We start from the raw sequence: 25,834 nt of genomic DNA, 5'->3' as shown, positions 1-25,834 counted from the left end.
GGGAGACTTCTCTTTGTTCACAGAAGAAAACCTAGTGCAGGCACACACAAAAGATTTTCTTTTGCAGCAGCATGAGTTCAACAAAATGTTTTATGTGAGGATCTATCCAACACTCACTATGAAGAGCTTTGTCATGTGTCTCACATAATGAGTTCGGGCACCTGCTCCTTCAAATACTCTATCAGGATAATTTTGACACTGCACTTCATGGGAATTTAATTTCATAGACTTCTGCTTAAATAGAGATTAGAGTTTCTGCCAAAACAATATCAATTGAAAAGATGACATTATAATTAATATAAAGCATTGACTAGCTCTATCTTTCAACTACAAACAAGACACCATGTTAAAATTTTGCAATGTGATCATATATGTACCCAACTGAGAAGCAAATCTAATTGAATTCTATCTTAAAATATGCAATTGTGTAGCATGTCTATTGAAAGGTAAACCTTACTGATTTCACGAAGAATGATAATAAGACTGCAGATTAATTCCCCTAACACAATGGTTCTCAACCTTCCCAATGACGCGACCCTTTAATACAGTTCTTCATGTTGTGGTGATCCCCACCCATAGAGGAACCAGATCTCGGTTCCTAAGACCATTGAAAATATGTGTTTTGCGATGGTCTTAGGCAACCCCTGTGAAAGGGTCATTCGACCCCCAAAGCAATAGCAATAGCAATAGCAGTTAGACTTATATACCGCTTCATAGGGCTTTCAGTCCTCTCTAAGCGGTTTACAGTGTCAGCATATTGCCCCCAAAGGGGTCATGACCCACAGGTTAAGAACCACTGCCCTAACATATAGTGTGGTAGACAACAAAATTTAATTGCTATGAGCATGGAACATCTGATATTGAAAACTAATGTACCACCATTATCTGGAACTCAGATTTGGATCTCTACTCTTCATCAATAGCCATCTGTCCATCTATCCACCTATTCCTCTTATTGTTTTGTGGATTCAATGGATTCAAAATTTCTTAATGCAATTATAATTATATTTTTATGCAAATACAATAATTATGAGTGATGCAGTGGCCTAGAGGTGGCGCTCTCATCTCACAATCAGGAGGCTGTGAGTTTGAACCTAGGTTGAGGCAGATATTTCTCTCTTTAGGCACATAGAGAGGTATCTGCTGGAGAAAACTCCTCATTGGCGACAGGAAGGGCATCTGGCCAGTAAAAACTCAGCTCCATTCAGTTGCCCAGACTCCACCCCGCAAGGGATTATAGGTTCATTAAAGTAGGAGGATGTAAATATAATGATTATGTTTCCTCTAGCATTATTTAGATTTTGAGGTACTGAGGTAACATTATAAAGTTCATATTATAATGCCTAGAGTCGCTGGGAGTAAGTAGGCAGCTTTATAAATTTCCTAAATAAATAAATAAAAATGTACAGTATAAAAATATTTAAATGATATGACAGCACAATTAAAATGCTAAAAGGACTTCATTCCTATTATAAAGTTCTTATTTACAATTTACTTATTTATTTATTAAATTTCTATACCTCCCATCTCACCTAAGTGACTTATTTGTAAGAATATGTTTTCTTTTATTTATTATTTTAGGGGCTTCTTAACCCCGCTGTAGCATTTGTTCTACACTATTTACATTTAAAACCTCCAAAGGGGATTCTACCATTTTTCCAATTCATGAATTGACTGACTTTTTAATTCATACACTTACAGTATGTATTTCTGGAAAGGCCAAACTATATATAATTGATAATGAAGGTCAGGATAATAGTAGTAAAGAAACTGTTTTTTATTACTGATTTTGGTAACAATATAATTTTGTCCTACCAAGTGCGTTTCCAGGTAGAGTTTAAGACTGTCTGTCTCAGCCTTTGGAGGAGTCCAGTTTTCTGTGGTTTCCATGGCTTCATTTAACCATTGAATGAATTCATCCAACTTGCTTACAAACCCCTTGAAAAAGAGAAAACAAGAAAAGACAGTTGTTAAAAGACCACTGTAAATAGGTAATACAGTTATAAAACAGCTCTACATTCAGTAAGTAGCTGTATGTACTAAAACAATGCGATGATGAAGATGGATGGGAGAAAAGGAATTGGCCTAACCTATATTGAGAAAATTTAGGGCAGTAATGAATATAACTTATAGGTTATAGATTTCTTGTCATAACCATGGAAAACCTATTTCATTAGAGGAAATTTTGGAGGTTTATATGTTTTATTTGGGTGGGAGAGGGAGAGAGAGAGGGAGGGGGAGAGAGGGAGAGGGAGAGAGAGAGGGAGGGAGGGAGAGAGAGAGAGAGAGAGAGAGATCTGCAATGTCAATGGTTAGAAGACAAAGAAGCCTACTTTTATGATATATTTTGATATATTTTGACCCTCAAGGTTTTAGAATTCACTTTATAAAGGTTTTTATTCTTCATTAAAACTAAAAGTAATTATAATATCTGAATAGAAAATGCAGGATTGAAAAGTAACAGCTGACTTACTATGCTATAGAACTAACTAAAAATAATGAATATCGAAATAATATCCATGCAATCAATATTTGCATCTGAGAACACATTGCTGCCATTTTGTTTACATTGCTCTGGTTTCCAGTTCACTTGTTAAAATTGCAGTGTGTCAGAAAGCATAAAGTCTAAGTGGTTTGTGATCTTCTCTCACAAATAGATGATCATCTGCAATACTCTACCGTATCTGCCAACAGATTCCTGACTATGTAGGCATAGAAGAGGGTCTGCTCAGGGTGCAACATGATCATTCCTAATTTAGCAACTTTATTTATTTATTTGATTTGGTTTCCCAACTCCAAAGCAACTGTAAGCATTAGCAAATGGAATAGACCAGCCTCCCTTATAGCAGATGTTCTCCAAATGTGTTGGATTATTTCCCATAATCCTGAAACTTTTGGGAGATTATGACAATGGAATTCTAACACAGTCAGTTTATTTCAGAAACTGGAATAACTCTCCAATTTTCCAAAATTTATTTTAATTTCATATATTTGTATTTATTTGTTTATGTTATAAGTCATCTGAGAAGCTCTTATGGTTGCAGATTTTTGAAAGCAAGCCTCAGACAGGAACTCTTGAATAGATATACACAGAGACACAAAATAAAGGTTTTATACTGTAGTTGGAATTGGTGATGAATTTTATACTATCACTTTAGTATACTCTTTATTGGCATTGTGCAAAATAAATACAACAAAATTGGTTTGCGTCTCAGTGGTGCAAAATTATAGTGGAAAAGAAAAAAAGAAAAAGAAAAAACTAGTCATATGTTTCCACGTGTGCATGGAGTGTTTGTGGTTGTGTTTAAGAGTCTGAAGTTTCTTTAGTAAGAAAAGTAAGATAACAATCCTAATCTAAAATGTGATGTTATCATGGCATCCTAAGCATATCCTCTGGGGGAAAATGAATGTCGGCACATACTAATAATAAGCTGCAACTCTGTTTTTTATTTATTTATTTTTACTCAGTGAAAATTTCCTGCAGCCAATCAGAGTTGGAGCCATTATAGACAAGAATAGGAAACTTTATTTTTATATATTTTACTGTCCACATTTTACAAAGCCTCTTGTGAAATGCTAGAAGGATTTTTAAAAATTCAGACAGCTGGAGAACTCCCATTTGGGGGTTGTTCCAACTTCTTGTTTCTGACAAAATCAGATTTGGTTGCACTGCCTGAAAGATATGCTAGTTGAATAAACTTCATATAGTTTGGCTGCAGTCATTGATCTTTCCTTCTTTCTCTATATGGGGTGAGTATAACCATTGATCCTTCCTTCCTTCCTTTCTTGCTTCTTTCCTTCCTTCCTTCCTGTTAAAATAATTCTCTCTGTGACTTATGTGCTGCACAATTATTGAACATATGCTACATCCATACAATATACAGAAGCTTTTGTACAAACCTCTATCTAGTTATAGATACAGAAGCTAAAACTTGTTCTCATACATGGCAAGATATCTAATATCATTTATTCTCCATTTATTCTCTATGATCACATGTATGTGATCATAGTGGGAGAATAGTGTAGATAATAAGAATGAAATCCTATTCGGAATAGATAAATACATATTATTTAAATATATAAACATTCCATGACCTATTAATAAACAATCTATAATTTGGAACCTATATTTTTAACATATATAAAAGATATATTTTTATAACATATTTAATATTTTAAAAGCTGAAATAATGAAGTAAAACACTAACACAGAAAACTGATCAGCTAGAATCATGTATTAAATAATATAATCATTCCCCTTGTACATTTATTAAAATATACTGTACTGTCAGTAAGGGCCATAATGTTCTTATCACAAGTAGAGGTATTTATGGTGAACATCCCTGAAGTGTAACATTAAATTCAGAACTAGATGAAAGTATAAGAAACTATTCCTATGGCTATACCTGTGATTGGAATAAAGTCCATTTTCCAATTAAAAAAATAAATCTTAAGAAAAAGCCTACTACTTTTCTGATGACATATATAAATGTTTATGGAAACTGTTCAAAAGAAAACAACTGTAGAATGCTAAAAGCCCCGATATTGAAAATCATTATGAGGGCACAACATTGTCAGGTCCAAAGTGTCATTGTCTAAGTAAACAGCACCATCTGGAGGAATAACCACAAAATAGCAAAGTCATCATGAGATTTTAAAGAATGATTTAATCTTAGTCATAGCCTTCTAGCCATTATGAAATGCCAACCTATGGCAAATACTGGAAATAGCTATTCATTAATATCTGCCTTCATAGGAATACTAGCCAGACTTTCTGCACCCACGAGCACATTTGGAATTTTAAGCTTATATTGTTGGCACTCTTACAAAATGACTACTAGTGGAGAGAGCTGATGATTTAGCAGATGGCTAGTTACATGGTTGACCATTACAACAACCAATTACAAAGCTGTCATTTTTCCACATCCAGCCCTTTCCCAATTCTTTCCTTGCAGGAATAGCCTGTGTAGGGGCCACATTAAGAAAACACGGACACCCAACCAAAGGAAACGTTGGGATGCACCTGTACCTCATGTTCATTTTTTAATAAAAGTTATAGGAGCTTAATGAATCTGTAGTCATTTTTTAGAATAAATATGCTGGAGACATTATATTTTTCTTTTCAGGACACCTGGTGCATGCTAATTAAAAATTTTTTTAAAAAAATGTGAACAAGATAGAGAAAACTGGCAGACCCTCATCTTTTGGAATTCTTTCAAGCATTTTTAAAAGCAGTGCTATGAATACAGTATGTTTTCTTCTGTGTAATTTATTTATTAATTATGTATCTTGTATACTGCCAGCAACTCCAGTATTCAGGTTAAAATAGAAATAACACAAACAAATGAACAAAAACTCCAAGCAGTAATGTGTACTTCATTTCAGGAAAAAGATTATAACAATCCAAATTGATGACCAGAGAGCAGATCATAACACCAAGCCCGGGCCATTGTATATGAAATACAACAGGATGTTGTAGCTCTACATGAGGTGATTTTTCTGCTCGCATGCCTGCTCACATTCCATTGGTCTTCGTATGTTTAAGTGCACTTGGAAGCAGAATGAACTGTATATATGCCACTCTATTACCACTGGCAGGGGTGGGCTTCAAAAATTTCAGCAACAGGTTCTCTACCCAGTTGCTGGGTTGGCATGGCCATAGTGGATGTGGCCTAGTCGGCCTGATGTACCACAGCGGAAGGAGAGGGTGTTTTCGCCTTCCCCATGCTTCGGAGGCTTTCCTTGAGCCTCCGGGAGGGCGAAAACTTCCTCCTCCGGGCTCTGGAGGCCCTCTGGAGGCCGGAAATGGGGTGGGAGGAACCATCAAGGGGTGGGATTTGGAGGTTCTCTGAACTGGCCATAATGTTAGCTATGGGTTCTCCTGAACCTGGGTGAACCTGTAGCAGCCCAGCCCTGAGCACTGGATACCATTTAAGGTCGTATAAAAAAGTGTTTAAATGTTAAAAGCTGTTGATGGGAACTGACCTAATAGGAGGGAGGTTAAGGATGCCAAGTCCCTTCTCCACTGTTGAGGATTCCCCAGTTCTGACTGTTCCCTCTCCTTTGAATGTTCAGCTCAGATATCAAGAAAAGGAAATTTACAGATTTTGGAGGAGAAATATAGACATATTCCTGCCTTGAATGTTCCATCTTTCTGTCTTAAACTAGCAGAATAGCCATGTAATTTAATGCATTTTAAAAAAAAACTGCTATGCTTATTTTAACTGAGATATTAAATTGACTTTAGCTCTCCCTCCATTAGTTGACTGGCATCCAACCCACAGCCATTGGGACACTAAAAGCAAAGGGCTCATCTTTACATCTGTTTTCATAGTAACATGGGGCCAAAGCAAGAAAGTTTCAGCCTCTGTTGTGGAAATCACTTCTACCATTACAAAGGAATAGGGGAGAGTTGACTAGAACAGTTCTTATCCTGGATGGTTTCCTGCTTGAGAGCCTACTGTATAAGCAGGACATATAATCATTTCTCTTCAGGACAATGTAAGGAATATAACCAATAGTAAGAGAAAATGTCATTTATTTGCATCGTATGCAGGGGGTATATTTTGAACCAGCGTCCAAGCAGCTGACCATCCAACTTTCAAGTTAGATCAGGTCAGGAGGCAGATGTCACAAGAATACTAGAACTCTACTTCATAGAGTTGGTTACAATAACAGGATCTTCAAAGTCTGACCAGATTTTTCTTCCTCTTATACCAAAAGAAGTCAAGGCAAAGCAATCTTGATTTTCTTTCTTACACTTTCCTTTTTTGGGGCTAAATTCATAATTACTAACATATTCTTCAAGGCCAGCTGCATAGTCGCTATACCAATGACTTGACATAATCTGGAAATTCAGTCAAATGCCATCCTACATTGGAGTAGGTATTAGCTGCCATTCTTAATATTTATATATGTTTATAGAAGAGACTCTACTTGATGGCTAGTAAGCCCTGATAACACTGGAGAATGTTTGCCCATTTTACTTACTCCTTAGGGTATCATAGTCTCATCTGAGGAACATCCCACAAAGAAAGAAGACAATTTACCAAGTCTTAGGAGCAGAAGAATGGGAATCTAGCACAAAGCCTGAAAAAGAAATTTTTGCCTAAAAGTCATATCTAATTGGCCACAACAATCATTCAATGCAACAGCTGCAGTGCCAAAAAACAAAGGAGAATGTATTAGTAACAAAGGCATATTTGAGAATATCTAAATATACCTATAAACTCCTGAAACTAGTCCATATTTGATGAGCACTAGCTGACTTTAGCCAGAAAAGCCTTTATTATTGAAGCTTTCAGTCTGACAGTAGCTCATTGCTAGAAGAAATGTCTACTGTCTGTGAATCTGTATTAAGCGCCCTGTGTGCTACTAATTGCAATTTCTTAATAGATATCCTTAGTGTACTACACATTTGCTGCTTGGATTTTCAGAAGAGACTGGACAATCACTTGTATTAAATGGTAGAGGGCCTCCTCCTTGAGCAGGGGGCTGGACTAGAAGACCTTCAAGGTCCCTTCCAGCTCTATTCTGATTGATTGATTCAAACATTCATCCTCTTACTCTTTGTTCCAAAGATCTGAATTCTAAAATCTACACTTTTTGTTTAACTCTGCTAAGTTTATTTTTCAATTCACAATTTGTTGAAGTCAAACTTCATTTTTCTTGTGAACATTTTTTAATATATATTTTGTATATGACCTGTTTATTCATATACAAGTTTTTGTGCACACTTTTCTAATGCATACATGTTTGAAGATCATGTATACATTTTTTAATGTTGAGTTGCACACTCCAATTTAGGGAAGGATACCTTTGGAATATACATAAATTCAGGTTCAAAAAGAATAAAACTTTCTCAGTCATCTTTAATGTTCTGAACTTTCCTTTTCAAAACTGGTCCATATGCATGGTTATCAAGCGAGGGTCATTGTTGGGGTAAGCAGGTATGTGTAATAGGCAGAAGGAATAACCTTGAAGAACAGGTGAAAGAGCTTCAACTAAGATAATGGTCAGATAAAATAAATCCGAATGCAAGGAAAAACAATATAATTTGAGAAAGTGTCTGAGACATAACTTTCCAAGTTCTCACAAAGATAAAAAGGTGCTTGTGGGTACAGAGCTACAGAGCTACAAAATCATATTCAGATTCTGCACCTGTATCAGAATTAATAAATTTGGTTTCCTAATCTGGTTCCCTTTGATGGACTGACAGTATACTCACACCAGAAACTTTTCTGAAATGTTCTTAGGTATAAAGAGCTATGTGTGGTGTAGATTGGCATACCACTGGGGACTGACAATGGAAAATCACTAGTTTCTCTTCAACCCATTTTACTTCACCGGATTGCTATTATGGAGAAAAATCAGAGAACAGAGTGCTATCTTTGCCATTTTGAGTTCCCGAAGAAAAGGTTGGATATAAACCTAACAAATAAATATATCAAGTCATTGGTGATATAGAACACTGATATCATTGGGGTGCCTACACAATGTAGTGATTTGCTCTCTGTTTGCTCCAAGCAGGAAGTATGCATTATACATATATACATCCACCCATTGCTATTTTCACTGAGTAACTGCATTAGAATAAAAGGGATATATGTCATTTTATAAATAAACAATCAGCAGCCTAGTGTTTCTCAGCAGCTGTACAGATCCTTGCCAGCAGGCCCACATTCACGGAAACAACATTTTGCCAGGTTTCAGTTTAGTCTTGTGTTTGTGATTTTGTGTTTGTGTTCAAAGTTGTAAACTGGTTTCACATGGAAATAAACTGACTTAATTTGCTTTCCCAATATAAGCTATTGTTTTTATTCTGTACTTCTTCAAATTCTGCAGTGCAATTTTAGCTTTAAAAATATACTACAATGCATATAATATATTTAAATCAATCATAAGATGCATATAAGAAGATATATAAATTGATTTTTTCATATGAATTTCATTCCCACCAGAAAGCCCCCTCTTGAACACTGGTATAGAAAAGTGATGGAATGGACATATGATTGAACTCTTGTGAATTTAATACAAAAAAATATCATTCATCTCTCACACCCTATTGACCTTGCCTTACTGCTCAATTCATGAATATTAGGGAAGTATCAAACTTTTAAAAGAGATGTTTTGCAAAGCAGGCTCGTATAAGAAACCCTATTCAAAGCATTACAGCCAAAGAGTATATTAAAGGATTTGACACACTTGTTTTCAAAGTCTTTCCCCAACTGTGTGCTTATGTGCATATGACTAAGTAACACAGTGGTGGGATTCAACATTTTTACTACCAGCTCTGTGGGTGTGGCTTGGTGGGCATGGCAGGGGAAGGATCCTGTAAAATCTCCATTACTTCCCTACTCCAGGGGAAGGATACTGCAAAATCCCAATTTCCTCCCGATCAGCTGGGACTCGGGAGGCAGAGAATAGATGGGGGTGGGGCCAGTCAGAGGTGGTATTTACTGGTTTTCCGAACTACTCAAAATTTCCGCTACCGTTTCTCCAGAACTGGTCAGAACCTGCTGAATACCACCTCTGAAGTAAAACTTCTAGTTCCATCAGCAAAGTGAAGCAGTTATGCTCATATATGGGAAAGTCTTCTAAACAGTCATGTCAAATCTTTTGAATGATGTGGCTGCTTTAACATTTCAAGGAGTACATTGCTTGCATCAATGCATTTTGCAAATTTCCTCTTTATGCTGCCATATATTGATAAGAAGATAAAGGTCTACCTACTTCATTAGTTTCCTACTTACCTCCAATTTTTTCCATACAATTTCCTTATTCTCTTGGTGTTGTATATCTTCCATCAGCTGCTGTATTAAAGCTGATTTATTTGTGAGAGTTATTTCATTTTTATCAGAAGCCTGACATGTTGTTGGCTTTTGTGGCCTATCTTCTAGGTATCTTTTCAAGCTAGATGTACAAAGTTCTTCATCAGAAATTATATCACTAAGAGGGCCTGATTCAATGCTGTCTCCTACTGAGGATATGATGTCACTTGAAGAGCTTGGTGAAATTCTACCTAACCTTTTGTGCTTCTTTTTGACCTGGTAGGTTGGGTAAACTTCTGAATCTGAATTCATTTCAGATAGTTCCCAGTCATCAATGTTTTGAATAGTTTCTCCTGGAGATTTCTGTGGAAGCAATTTTGTCAAATGTTCTAATTTCAGAGCTAATACTTCTGTCCGTTTGAGGTGTGATGGAAGAGCTAAGTATTCATCAGAGCCATACCAGGCATCACCTATTTTATTTTCTGTGCTGGCATTATTTGGTGAAGGTGAGTGGGTCTTTTCAGTCTTGTTTCTTTGAAGAAGAGGGAAGGGAGATACAGCCGGATCTGATCCAGCTGAAAAGCTGCTGACTTGGCTATGAGTGGGTGAAGCAGATGGTTCTCTTTCACTGCAAGACTGGCCATTCAGTTCTTCTTGTTTGTATGGTTCAGAAGAGGTTGAAGTTGTATCACTTTCTGTTCCTTCTATCGAGTGCATGCTGCCAGAAGAAACTCCATTTTGTAAAACCAGAACTCCTCTTTTACTCATGTGATTGGTTGGTGTAGTATTTGATACCATTTCAGAAATCCTGCAGGATGCCACCTCCTCAGGAATGTCATGTGACTTCTTGCTCCTCAGCTTCTGCCTTCTAGCATTGTCAATTGACCTACTTAGAGCCATGGACTTTTCTTTGAAATGATTTTGAATTGCAAACTTGAGTTCACTTATGTTGTGTAAACAATCGCACGACTGACTTATGGCAGAAGGGCAATTATTGTATGCTGTTTGTAATGCCAGGCAAAGCTTGGATCGATCTGGTGGCTCTAGCAGTGAGGGTGTGCTCTTACTGATTTCTGTCTTAATCAAAGAGAACTGATTTTTTATATCATCAACTATCATGTCTGTTTTAAATATGTCTTCTTTGAGAAAGAAGCCCCTCTTGGGCAAGGTGGGCTGTGTGGGTGAATCCTCATTGTAGTCAAAACCACTCTGAATTGATCGCTTGGGTGTTGAGTTTTCACTGTGAGGGTGATGATTAGCTTTTGTACCACTGGAGGACACTGGATTTGGCTCCTGTTTTATTGTTTCTAAAACCTTCTTGTGGCCAAATGAGACAGCCGGATCCTCAGAAGCTACTTTACAAAAGGGTAAGTGCTCAAAAAGATGAGTGAGTGAAAGTTCAGTCGATATAGTTGATGATTCTTTGCAGCTTTGGCCATCCCCCTGCAGCTGATCTATTGATAAGGGTAGGTGTATTTCTTTTGTATTAATACTTTCATTGCATTTGGAAGCACCTGAATCTGTTGCTACAGCCAGTAATCCCACACTTCTAGTAAGTTCTGGAAAGGCTTTGTCCATTTCACTACAGCTCCAAGACTCAAAGGATGTTATTTTAGCTGGACTGGAAGTCATGTCCCCAAGAGCACCAAGCAAATCCTCACTTGGGCTGTAGTCAGACAGTTCAAAGGCAGTAATTCCACAGTCTAGGGATAAATAATTTTGAGAGCATTTGATAGTTAGCTGTCCTGAGTCATCAACTTCTGTTAAAGAATCAAGACGGTCCTGTAACAAAATCAAGAGAAAAAACAGTTGTGCTTATGATTTTTAAAATCTATAATGCTAAACCTTGCAAATACAGAAATGGGAACAGTTAAGGGGGAATGTCCTCTTGATCTTCAGAACATTACTGATCATAAAATTATCACATTGCTTTATGGATTTCACTGAAAATGGATAACATTAATTAAATAATGAAGAACGCAATAATGGAAGAGATTGTCCAGTTGTTGACAGCTTTAAATAATTGGTGTAGAAGTGATGTGCTATGCCTGGATAATACTGAATGGAATGTGAATGGCAAAACGTTCATGAACCAATGTTTAATGGGGCCATATGCATTAAAGTCAGTCCTGATGGCATTTTATTATATTATCCTTATTTATTACTATCATGCAAGGAATACAAAATAATAATTATTCAGAACTCAATGTATAACCTGGGTTAGTTGTATATCTTTACAACTTCAGATAGAATATTTCTTTATTTCTCTTTACTTGTATATATGGAATATTACAATGTTTTGATTTATTTCGTAGTCTTTTAAAAAAATCTCATTTTGTATTATTCAGTTGCCACTTAATTAAGCAAAAAATAAGCTTCTATTTTCTGCCCTTTTATCCCTTCTTCATGAGCTTAAAACTGGGAGAATTCTTGAATCAGCCTTTAATTTTTAAATGAATATTTTTTTAAAAAAATGTCTAATACATGTGGATAAATAATGTTTTAATTTTAACCTAATATTCTTTTGTGGGTAGTTTAAATTTTTAAAGACTGTAATCAAAGCAAGTGCAAATATTCAAAACTTTCTATAAAATTTCATAAAAACAGATTTGGAATTATAACAGATCATCTGCCAATATTTATGTTAATTTATATTATTGTGTAATTGCCATAATAGATTTGTATAATTTTTAGGATAGTTCCTAATTCTAATTTAAATCAAAGGAATACTAGGATATTATGATTATTAAATAAATATGTTGATTAAAAAAGGTTTTAGCAGAGGCAGACATATAAAATACATTATGATAGAAATGGAGAAATATTGTATCCCCTACATTTTTACATCAAAATTTCCCAGGTTGAAATATGTTTCTGGAGCACTATTGGAGACAAATATTGTACTGTATTTCCAACTTGTTTTTGCTTTTCTTACTTATACTGCAAAGAGTGTTGAGAGCGAAATAGTTGTTCTCCTGATACATGCCATGACTTGGATCCTGTAACACTTTCCTGACCTGGTCTTGCCCTGCTTGTAACCCTGTGAAGTGAGCAAGGAACAAGCTTTCCTTATTCTAGTATTTACCCCCTGCAGCAGAACTATGAAAACTATTTCTGATATTTGACACAGGACACAAAACAAATTCAGAGCCAAAGAATATACCTGTTTGTTGAAAAATAGTCCCAAACACTTATTTTCTTCTTAGGCAGCACTCTCCTCAATAGTGTGACTATATTTGAACCATGCCTGTCCATCTGTCTCTCTCTGTCTCTCTGTCTCTCTGTCTAGTATCTCTCTGCAAACTTGTTTGCATTTTTTAAACTCTCCTGCTTCAGAGGAAATCTAAGTTCCAATAAATTCATCCTATCCTTATGGGAAAGATTTACCCTTGTTCCATCTCCCAAGTAGCATTTCATTTTGGTCATTTTAAGAATATTGCATCGTACTGTTTCTTAATGGGGAAAAGTTCTTACATATGAGTTTGTGGCATGTTACTCTCAACGGGTTTACTGGGATATATTATTCCACAGAATGAATAAATAATGGTTGGCTGAAATAGCTACTGACAAAACAGACTGAAAAATTATTGGCTGAAGGGTCAAATATATTTGTGAGCCACAGATAATGAGGACTCATTGTTTTTAAAAGTGGATGACTTTAATGTGTATTGTGAATGAATGACAAATGAAAGGGAGGTGGTATGACAGACTCTCATTCGTGTAACATTTAAAAATGAATATGTGATGTTTGAGATCATGTTAAGATAGGAAAACTGCAGCATGATAAAAGCTGTAAGTGCAACACAAAGCCATTTTTAATTAATTCCACTGACCACTGGAATTCATATTTACAGTGTGTCTCCAAATGTGACATTTACTGCTCCCAAGACACCCAGGAAAAAAGAAGTGCCCCCCTCAGGAATGCAATGCAAGATCTTAAAAGTCAAAGACATAGAGCAGGTAGGGGATTGAGCCGTGTTTTAACATTTGGGGGGTTAAGTGCAAAGTGCTGATAAATTTCTTTAATGCCCAAAAATAAATATTCATATCTAACAGTGCTTGGAGAATAGCTTTGGAATGTAATATCAAATTTTAGTCACTTAATCATTCATTTGATAATATAAGTCAAAGAGTTTTTTCCTCTGAAACTATGGTTGTAGAACTTGTTTATTTACAACAGTGAATTGGAATTTCAATCAAAATTAGATCTAAAGAAATGGTGGGGCAGGGGCAGATACCAACAGGAAATGCAGGTGGGAGTGGAATAGATTCAGTTTCAGAACCAACCACTCTCTTCTGATCTGCTTCTGAAAAAACTGTGAAGTAGTTTATATTTTTATCATTTTTATCAAGCTTCTCTTACTTAAACTGTAGTTGGTAGGAAGAAAAAGAGCCAAACCAACAGTTCTGATGAATTCTTTGTAAATGTATGTATATATTTATGTATAAATGTATAATTTAAATCAAGTGAGAGTTTGTGAAGCCAAAATTTAGATTTGTGCAGATCTTCCGTGATGACAATTTGTATTCTATTTCTAAACAGCAGGCTCTCAACTGATGTGAGTGAATGAAGTATCTAACACATCTAGAAATGAGTTTTTGCCTGAATTCATATTAAATTCAGTATTCTGTTTAGGAATCAACTTTGAAGTTAATAAAGGACTTAATACTATTCAATTAGAAGATCCTTCTATTCCATACTATGAAAAAGTCTAAATCTCTTGCTATAGGCATATAGAGCATTAGATGGTTCTCTCCATGTTTATCTCTTTAATTAATTGACAAAGTTAACCGGAAGGTTAACTTATGAAGCCATCATGAAGCACTGGATTAGTCCACTGTCATCCTACAGTCCCTGCAGAATATTGGTCTATCAGAGCCAGAGCAGGAAAAAGTGAAAGACATTATATTTAGTGAATTAATTTCCAAGCATTTCTACAGCAGCACTCAATATTTTAAGAAACTGTTACACTGTCATGCATAGGTCTTTGATGGAACAGCTTAGAAGGCAATGTCCATTTAAATTTGATTCAATGTTTGTAATTTGTAGTGATCAGTTAGATAAGCATTGTGCACTCAAAAAAGTAAGAACTCATCGGTTCATATATAATTCCAAGAATTAAGAACATAAGAAGCTATGATATGTTAGGCTGAGGTCCACTTTAATCCTGTATTGTTTCTCAAAATGGCTAACCAAATGAAACTGGGTGCTTATTAGCAGAAAAATGAGGTACCTATCTTCTGTAGTTGTTCCCCTGAATATGCCTTCCAGTCTGGAGGAAGTATAAACTCTTCACATCAAATAACCTTAGATAAATCTGATTTTTGTACACATATCCAAATTAGCAGCTATCATCATACCAAGGGAAAATTAATTCTGCAAATTAATTGTGCTTTATGTGAAGATGTGCTTCCTTTTATCTGTTTCAAATCTTCACCCAATCAGTATTTGGACCATTTCACCCCAGTGCTTCCAGACAGAGAGAGAATTTTATTCTTTCTTATTTTATACACCTCAATCTATGTTCCTCTTGAACTGACGTTTTTTTCCAAGTTAAAGAGACCTGAACATTACAGCCTTTCTTCATAGAGAAGATATTTGAGTTATTATTATTATTATTATTATTATTATTATTATTATTTGAGTTATTATTTTGGTTGACCTTATCTACCTTTTTTCAAGGTCTATTATATATCCCTTTTCAAGCTTCATCAAAATGTTTGTCTTTTTCCCCATGTCCTTGATAGGGCTATTATTTTGAAAACATAATGACATAAACTGGCTGAAGAAGAAAAGGACTCTGTGTGTGTGTGTCTGTCTGTCTGCCTGTCTGTCTGTGTCTCTCTCTAAGTCAGTGCAAGTCTTCAAAAGAGCATAGGGCCCTACAAGAGCTGGTGTGTATATGCTGACAGAGAGAATAAAAGTATTTTGAATTAAAGGACCAGATGCATAGAATTCTTACATGAAAATGTGATTCCAGCTGTCTATACACTAATGTTATGATTTTTCAGCTGTCCCTAGGAATAGCTCAAAGCTTGCTTTTTGGTGAAAAAAAGTTTATGGTAGCAGTGAAATAGGGCAGAATCTAAATACTTCAAAATAATGTTTATCCATAGGACTGGTATGCAAGAATGTATGTGAAAGATATTCCACTTTTGAAAAAATTACAATTTAAATGAGATTTATGACAGAGGTTGTTCAAGTTTCAAGAAAATCTTGCCTATAATGAATGTGTGCATATTTGTGTAATCATGGGGAAAATATTACTTGTGGGTTAATACATTCCCTTAACAGTATTGTTAATGTGAACCTGTACGCTTCCATTAAGGGAATCATTATGATTGATGTATCTACCTCTGTGTTAATCGTAGGGAATAAGCAATGCACTTAGCTATCTTTACAGCTTAAGGTTACAATAGCTTTTTGCTTTTAGCTCTACAGTTATCTCTGAAACAGCCACCTCAAAGAAAATACATTTCATTTCAGCTGGATCAGTCACTCTGAAGGAAGGACTATAGTGTCAATTTTTTTTGCTTTACTAAAGCAGACTGATACTAGAGTTACCTCATCTGGCCTAAACCCAACAGATTCTGCTGCAAATTGATTTACTTGCTTTAATGAGCGTAAAGTAGGCAAACAATTCTAGGATTTAGAATTCAAAAAGGAATTTCTTATAGTTACTTGCCATACCTCTTTTGTTTCTTCTGTAAAAGCTTGCAAAATATCAGTTTGCCTCGTGTAATTTCCATTGGCATCTTGCAGTCCCTGAAGAATTCTCTCTCTCAGAACCAGGACAGAAACTCGAAGCTGATGCCAAAGAAACTGTACTGTGTGGATGTCAACAATTACATTGACCGAGTAAGACAGAAGTTTCAGGGAAAATTCAGTCTCTAGAAGAGCATGGATTTGTTCAACATGATCAGAGATATCTTCACATATGTCCTGCGGCAAGAGAAAAAAGAAAATATTACCCACAACTATTTCAAATTCCATTCGTTCGTTTATTCAGTTATTCACTATATAAAAGGCATAAAGATTGTGCCCACAAGCACACACACATACACATAACATACAGACATAGAATGACTTAATATGCACATAAAATCAAAAGCTCATTTTTGATGTTTTATGAACTTCAGGAAAATTGGTATCTTTTGTACTTTTCAGTAGATTGTAATGGTGAGAATAACTAGCAACTTGATAAATCAAGATCTAAGCACACTATGGTTTAAATGCTGTGATCTGTTCTAAACACCTGGAAATAGTATACCGTCTCTTTTAAAAGATGTACATAGGTTGTTATGTTAATGAGAACTGATTGATTTTACCCTGTTTCCCCAAAAATAAGACCAATAGGGCTTTTGAGCACATGGACTAAAATAAACCGTCCTCCGGAAATAAGCCATCCCTGAAAATATTGCAATACAGCAGCAGCCATGAGGTGACCACGCTCGCTGCCTCCTGCAACTCAAAAATAATAAGACCTTCCCGAAAATAAGGCCAAGTGCTTATTTCTGGGGTCAAAAGAAAATAAGACCCTGTTTTATTTTCGGGAAAACATGGTAATAGCAGTGAAAGCTGTTTTTAGCACTGTAAATATAATTATAATCCTTTAGTAAATAATACTATTGGCTTTTTCCCCCCCAAAAAATTGGTAATCTTAGAAAAAACAGCATATATAAGAAAGCTTACATGATGCTGATATAAACTTATTTTGATTACCTCCAACTCTAATTTTGTGACATCCAATGCTAAAGGTTGTCTACTGAGCTTGAGCTCTGTAACAAACAAAACAGCTAATAATAATATCAAGATAGCATAATTACAGTAACTAGAATGATAATGCTGAGGAACATGTACTGTCAAGATATCTAAGTAATTCATTAACAATGACAGGATGTAGTGTTTTTAGATTGCATGTTAAGAAGCAATTATATTTCTGTTCAATGAACTTTTCTTCTGGTTTGGATCCTCCATCCAAACATTAAATGCCTTCTACATCTTCCCTCTAGGTAAATCCTGCACCCCATACAAGCCATGTTTGCATCATGTGTCATATTCACAAACTTATAAAGTGTCACTGTTCTACTTTATATTTGTGAACATCTTTGTTTTCTTAATTGAGGTGTGTACATTAATTTGTCTCAGCTGACCAACAGAATATTACATAGGTCATTTATGTGTATACTACCAAATTTAATATTTCTATTAAAAATAAAGAACAATGGATGTTAGTTGTTTTGAAACAATAAGGACTTGTTTATTCATATTAATGAATATCATATTTGCATGTGTGCTGTCAATTATTTAGGTATTTGTATCAAATTATTTTAGATATATTTCTCAAATAATTACAACAAATGTATAAGATATATAAGTAATTTCTCTGACTTCGACAGATAAGAATCATTAAACCTTATTCCTTGGAATAGATGACAATAATAAAATGAGTATAATCCCCATGATATTTTATATTTTGCATGAAATATGCAGATAGGAAAATGTGTATTTATAGAGAAAAAATTAAAAATTCAGTATACAGTTTTGTAAGTTTGGATCAAGTTGAAATTATATATTTGAAACAAAAAAAAATGCTATTCTCAGTTAAAGAAGGAGCTGTTGATTCTTTGGACTAGTATTTGACTAGTACTAAATCTTCGAAATCTTCACTTACTGCAAATTCTCCCCCTTAGTTGTTTTTGGAATATTTAGAAATAATATCTTTGTATTAAAAATAAGAGCATATTATTTCTGGGAAATGCGTTTTGATCCTTTTTCTAAGCTAATTTGATCTATGGAATATATTTTGGAGTATATACCCTGGTACCTTTAGTTAATTAGATCCTTTTGGGTTAAATATAATACATTTACCATATCTCTTAATTTGACCTATGGGATACACCAGATATCTGCCTTTGATTGATCCAGGACTGCCTTTGATGTTTGGAAGAACAGACCACAGTTTTTCCATGATTTATCTCCTATCTAAACAGGAGGTTCCAGATGAAAATTACAAGGAACAGCAATAAAGCCTATGGCATTAGATGGCAAGGCAAAATGCATGATATGACTCTGTTGGCAAAGTCATCCATTGATTTGGGTCGAGATAATGTAGTATGTTGATGGTATTCAATGGTACCCTACCCCTCCAGGTTACGTTGCAAATTCTATGGAGGTCTTGAAACAGTATCAGGAACAGAGGTGGGTTCCTACCAGTTCGGACCAGTTTGGCTGAGTAGGTAGTAACTCGGCTGCCCACGCCTCCAAACCAATCCTATCAGCAGCACCATAGGCACTGCCATCTTTGTCTTTGCTTCTGTGCATGCGCATAAGCAATTTTTCACTACTACACATGGGCCCGAAGTGCGTCCCTGAGCGAACTGGCAGTAAAAAAATACGGAACCCACCCCAATCAGGAAGCTATTAGGGACTAGTTGAAGGAGTTCTAGAAGATAAAGCTGCTGTTTATTCATAAATATCATTTCCAATTTGTCTCTATATACAAGTTGTACCAATGTGAGGCCTACAGACCATTATAAAAATTACATTAACTGCTTCAATTGGTTGCTGTTTTATTTATTTATTTATTCAAATTTCTATAGTCACTCATCTCACAAAACAAGTAACTCTGGATGGCGTATAAACAAGTTAAAAAAATAACAGTACACAAATAACAATTATTTAAAACATTTTTTAAAATTATAAAAATGCAGCTAAAAGATAAATAATGGGTGAAGAGATATCAGCAGCAATGGAGCTCCTCAATAAACACTTCCTAATTTATTTGACACATGACCAGAGGTGGTATTCAGCCAGTTCCCACTGGTTCAGGCAAACTGATAGGAGAAATTTGATCTGGTTCACTGAATCGGTACTGACCTCTGGCTGGCCCTGCTCCCACCCCGGTTGTTTGATCACCGCTTGTCTGGTCGATGCTCATCCCAGCTATCCCAGCCCTATATATGTTGCCTTCACCATGTGGCCCATCTAATCACCTCACCAGTTGCCTCCACACCTCACCCGCTCTGCTCAGCTTACCAAACGTAAGCATGCTGCCCATTCACCCTTCACCTTGGGTCAGGGTCCAGGGTCCAGGAATGCACCATTCGGACTTGCCTGAGCAGGTCTCTCCAGCACAGCAGGCAATGGGATGCGCGTGCATGGCCGGTGTGAAGAAAAGGGCAGCGATGGCAATGGCTTTTTTGGCAGACCTCTGATAGTTTTCAGCAGCCTCCAACCAGCCACTGTTGCTGGGAAGTGGCTGGCAAAGAGGCGTCAGCTGGGAGGCTTCTTGGAGTCGCACCGAAAAAGAGAACTTGCCTTCCGGAGTCTGTACCAGCTGCTGTGGGAGGAAGGTAAGTCCAGAAAGAGGTGATCATGGGGAAGAAGCGGGGCTAGGGTCAGGGCCTTTGAAGGAGTGAAAATGGGACTGGCAAAGGGAAAGCAGGGCCTGGACAGCAAATAGGTAGATAGGTAGAAATTCAATTTTTTTCCTACTGGGTTCTGTGGCCGTGGCTTGGTGAGAGGGTCATGTGACTGAGTGGCCATGAGTGATGTTGAGTTGGCCATGCCCACTCAGTCACATGACCCCCCCATGCCACACCCACAGAACCAGTAGTAAAAAAAAATTGAATCCCACCATTGCACATGACCTTTGAACATTCCTAACTATAATAAAATATTACTTGAGAAAAATTAATAGGATATATTGTGATTGACTTATGTGTCCTGATTTTTTATATAACCTGGATTTGTATGAGCAGCAGGAATCTGCTTACTATCTGCAGATCCCCAGAAAAATGGCCCAGGATTACAGATAGTGTCCAATATTCAAAAGCTCATGTTCGTCTCTTGAACACTTTCCTTCTTAATCCTAATTGCTGATTTCCTTTCTTCAAACCTGTTTCAGTTGTTCTTTTCAAAAGGCAATGCAGCTTACATAATCCTAACTGTAGAAAGGGGATGTTTGTTGTCTGAATAGATTTATATATGGCACAACCACTTAGTTAATTTAGCCTAGGTTTTGGTTGTTTTAGTTCCTGCATAAAGTCATGAAGCATAATATAAAGAAAAAAATGTTGGTTGGCTTCCAACCTGCTGCAGGTGAAGAACATTAAGTTTCTGCAGAGTAGATAAGGATGGCATAGATCATGACAGCATGCCAGACAAAGCATGCATGGCATCTTTGCAAATAAACAACAATGGAAGGGTTATCAGAAAGTATTGAACAATTAGGAAGATAGATTAGTCAAGACATACAATTCTTACTGCCATTATGCATTAAATCTTCAAGATTGAAGCTTAGACAATTAGAATTAGGATTTCAAGTAAATAGCAATAGCACTTAGACTTATGTACTGCTTCATAGTGCTTTACAGCCCTCTCTAAATAATAAGTAAATCCTCATGTGGTACACAAAGTACAAAAAGAAAACTGAATAAATTACATTACTGATTCTGATCTCTGATTAGCCTTCAATTTTTGTAATAAAAATATGTGGTTTAAGAAACCTAGCCATCAATCATTAGCAGAAATTCTGTCCCCATGTTGTTATTTTTTATTCAAAATCCATCACAGATAGTAATCCCAGGACCAAAAAATACTTTCTTTGTTAAAAATTATGTCCACTTTATACCAGTTGCCCGAGTTAAAAAAAATATTGTTTTTTAAAATATAATTTATCAAGCACAAATTTGCAAATCTATGGATTTGATTTTGTAGTATATACAAAACCATTTAGAGCTATGGAATTTCTCAACACATCAAAGCCAGCCTTTTCTATTACACCAAATATCCACTTAACCTAGTCTACGTAACAGCTGAACCAATAATTTACAGTTGCTACTATCTATCAGACAAACCCTGTGCCAACTTCAAAAAACTCTAGTATATAAATACTTTTGCAACAAAAGCTTGAACACTAACAAAGTCTGTTTACCTCGAAGTTAGTTCTAGTGAATTTAAATGTCTGTTCTCAGAAATAAAAATATGGATTCATAATATTTACTCGTCTATTTTTTAATCACATATTTTTTAGAAAAACTAAGTGATGATGGAGTTGTTTTTTTCTGGAATTATTACAGTGCAGCAATATACAGCATATAAAATCTAATAAAATATAAAAACTTCCAGGACTTCATAATTACAGAATAAGAATGCTGCAAATAAATGTATGGCTTTTAAAAGATTTACGCATTTCATAAGACATGCTTACATGCAAAACAGATTTTAAAGCATGTTTGCTTAATTAATTTCATTTAAAATTATAATTGTTTCCAGGAAGAGAAATTTTAAGGTGAAATCATGTAGGATTGCTGTTGGTTGTCCTTCTTGTTCTTTGATTAAGATCACCTGATTTCTGATGGAATTAATGTTGCTTTACGGATCTAGTGCCATTCCATTGAAATGGTGGAAATAAGCATGGTTTTATATCAGAATAAGATACTGTATGTCCTTGAGGTATAAAAATAATAAAATGAGCATCTGCAGCAATATATATGTGCAGACAATCACCTACCAAAACTTCAGATTGCCAACAATAACAGGATAACAAGAACAACAAAGGAAAGATCTCTGATGGATCTCAGCATATTATGCTTGGATTAGTAGATGTCACTAATCTGTTCCTTCTATTTGCTCTTCTTTGGATGACCATTTTGGACTACCAGGACCTAGGTATCATTCCTTGCTGCATCTTTGATCTCTTTGCAATAATAATAGTAACATTTAAATGGTGTCATTAAAGTTATGATGATCCAAAAATAGGAAAGAGATCTTGGAGTAAATGTACATAATTAAATGAAGGAGCTGAATGTATGCATTCACTGTAAAAAAGACAAATTAATATGTTAAAAATAATAGGAAGTGCTACTGAAAATGGAGATGCCAAAATCATATATTCTCTTATATTCTCATCTATCTATCTACCTATGATGCCAATATCATATATTCCCACCATGGGTCCGGCTGCTGCTACTGCTGGTTCAATCAGGAACGTGCCATCCACGCGCATACACTTTGCGTGCTTGATGCACAGTACTAAAAAATGCTTCTGCGCATGTGCAGAAGCCCAAAATAAAATGGCAGCACCTATGTTGCTGCTGAGAGAACCAGTTTGGGGGAAAGGCAGGTCTGGGTCGCTGCCAGTTCCAGTGACCCAGGCCGCCAAGTTACCTATTCGGCCGAACCGATCTGAACCAGTAGGATATATATTATCTTATATATTCTCTTATATAAATAATAACCTACTTGCATCTGGAAGTGTATGTGCAGTTCTTGTTGTCACATCTCAAAAGGATATATTGGAGATAGAAAAGATTCAGAGCAGTACAATTAAGATGATTGTACTGCAACAGTTTCCCTATGGGGAAAGATTGAAGAAAGGAGCTTTTTAGTCTAGAAAGATGGAAAGTAAATGAAGAAAAGGACAACCAGCTGTAAGTGGGTAATGCTTAGTGATATCAGTGTTAAATGCCTGTTGGAAGACCAGGTTAGAAACAGATCACCATGGAGAACAATCTATGTGTCACTAAGAATCAACAACAACTTGATGGCACATTATCTTTTTTTTTTTTTTAGAAAAGAGGTGCATGAAAGGAGAAGCGACTGAGGTTTAAAAAAGTAAAGTATACACAGTGTTGATAGTAGGATGAGTTATTTTTTTCTTCAAAAGCACTAGATTACCCAATGAATCCTAGAAGATTCATCACACATAATAGGAAGTATTATTGTTTTGATATAACAAACAAAAATTCCAACTTTGGAATTCATTTCCTTGAGATGCAATTCTGGCTACAGCGTGATTGGAATAAAAAATGTGTTGTACTAATTCAGGGAAGTGGTGGGGATCGATTAGCTTTGATGGCAGCAAAGGCTATCTGCTAGTAGAATGGTGGGGTTCTTTGCACAATTGGTTGGTCACTGTGAGAACTGCTGGACTAGATCTAGATACTCAGGGATACAGGGTAATAAAGTTTTCTGTTTGCATATAATTGAGAAAGAGATTAAATAACATAATTATCATACATTGGGCATGATCATAAGAGCACAAAAATTATAAATTTTACAAATATGTTTGTTTTTATCTTAGTTGATATCTTATTGTTTTGAAAGAACAGCCATTGTACATGCAGTTCTGGCAAGCAGGCTCTTCTAAGACTTCTTTACTACTAAATCTAACAGAACTAGACAGGAATTCACTCTGTGTCAGCTGCCCCTAGAGGAAATGTGCCAAGTTGATGGAATGAAAGATATTTCCGGGTGAGACAACTATGGCCTTGAAATAATGAGGGTTCAAGTAACAAACAGAAAATAAAAACCCAAATAACAAAATGGCATACTAGTCATGGTGAGTGTGTGTGTGTGTGTGTGTGTGTGTGTGTGTGTGAGAGAGAGAGAGAGAGAGAGAGAGAGACAGAGACAGAGAGAGAGAGAGAGAGAGAGAGAGAGAGAGAGAAACAGACAGACAGACAGACCATGGGCAATCTGAATTTAACTCTGTGGGGAAAGAAGAATTTTAATCAAGCTGAGTTATTTATAACTCAGTGAATATTAATCCTGCGGGGTTTCTAAGAAAGAGAGGAAAAATATGCTTCATGTAAAACTGATTGTTTTTTTATTCCACGGTCACTGCAATTTCAAATGTGAGATGTCTGGTAATGCCTTTTGTTTGGATTCCCCCCTCCCCCAACCGAATCCATATTTTTGTTTCATATCAGGTTCTGAAACTAAAGAAAAATAAATGTATTTCTCTCTCTGTACTAGCTGTAAAAGTAGTCTTCGGCTTACAACCATTTGTTTAGTGAACATTTGAAGTTACAACAGCACTGGGGTGAAAATGACTTATGGCTGGTTTTCACACTTACGACTGTTGCAGCAGCCCCATAGACACATGATCAAAATTTGGGTGCTTGGCAACTAGCATGTATTTATGACAGTTGCACTGTCCTGGGTTCATATGATTACCATTTGTAACCTTCCCAATAAGTTTCTGACAACCAAAGTCAATGGGGGAAGCCAGAATTGCTTAACAACCACATGATTAGAGATGGTATTCAGCCAATTTGGACCAGTTCACCTGAACTGGTAGCGGAAATCATAGGTGGGCCTGCCCACCCACCCTGGGTCTATGCCGTCTATTTAGGCACATTTTTGAAGCCGGGCGTATGCACGTAAAGCTGGGCGCATGCATGGCGAACCAGTGGTAACAAAATGTGAAACCCACCACTGTACATGATTCATTTATCAACTGCAGTAATTTGCATAGCAACTGTGGAAAAAATATTGTAAAATGGGTCTCAACTCACTTAACAACTGCCCTGCTCATCAATGGAAATTTTAGACTCAATTGTGATCAGAAGTCAAGAATTATTTGTAGTCATAGACATGCCATGCAAAAATGATTCATCTTGACAGCTAAATAAATAACCATTTCTGGTAAGATCTTCATTAGATAAATCTTTCCTAAGATTTTCCTAAGCCAGGTAGAAAAACTTAATATGCATTGTATTATTAATCGGAAGATTTAGTTCTCCAGGAACAATATTTTCAAAAATCAGCAGACAATATTCCTCTTTCCTATACTGTCTCATATATTCTTTCATTTTCACCGTAGCTTTGTATCACTTCCATTTAAAGCTGATCAAATACATTCCGTCCCATCTAAGCTACTGTCATAGACAGAATTTTCTTCCTTTATCAGATCCCCAGATAAAAATTAAATTAATTATAAGAATATCATTAGTCCCAGGGTTATTTAAAACATAATAATAACTCATGGAAAATATAAATGTCTAAGAATTCCAGGCAGGAGTCTATGACTATGGAATCTTCTTATGTCAAGTGAAATTCTACCACTGGAACTGCCCAGACTGATGGGAATCAGAGAGTACGTATATACTTGAATAAATTATATGGGTAATCTACAATTAGATTTGAAAAGACTGGTGAAAACTTAATAATGCAAGTCCTAGCTGAGGACTTAAGAATTATTAAGATAGCATCTTAGGATATAGGCAGATCTTATAAGTGACTCCCAGAGTAAACAAAAATAAAAATAAACCTA

The 25,834-nt window shown here is 35.9% G+C and overlaps 1 protein-coding gene across 1 annotated transcript in view; it reads right to left on the bottom strand.

Moving 5' to 3' along the window:
* The window catches only part of AKAP6 (A-kinase anchoring protein 6), a 227,767-nt gene that overhangs the window by 178,766 nt on the left and 23,167 nt on the right, over positions 1–25,834 (bottom strand). The window contains 3 exon segments of the mRNA XM_032213685.1: positions 1,816–1,938; positions 9,753–11,552; positions 16,462–16,713. Coding sequence (XP_032069576.1) covers positions 1,816–1,938; positions 9,753–11,552; positions 16,462–16,713 — 2,175 coding nt within the window.

Source organism: Thamnophis elegans, chromosome 1 (assembly GCF_009769535.1).
Source record: "Thamnophis elegans isolate rThaEle1 chromosome 1, rThaEle1.pri, whole genome shotgun sequence".
Taxonomy (NCBI): domain Eukaryota; kingdom Metazoa; phylum Chordata; class Lepidosauria; order Squamata; family Colubridae; genus Thamnophis; species Thamnophis elegans.
This window is presented reverse-complemented; position numbering and strand designations above follow the sequence as displayed.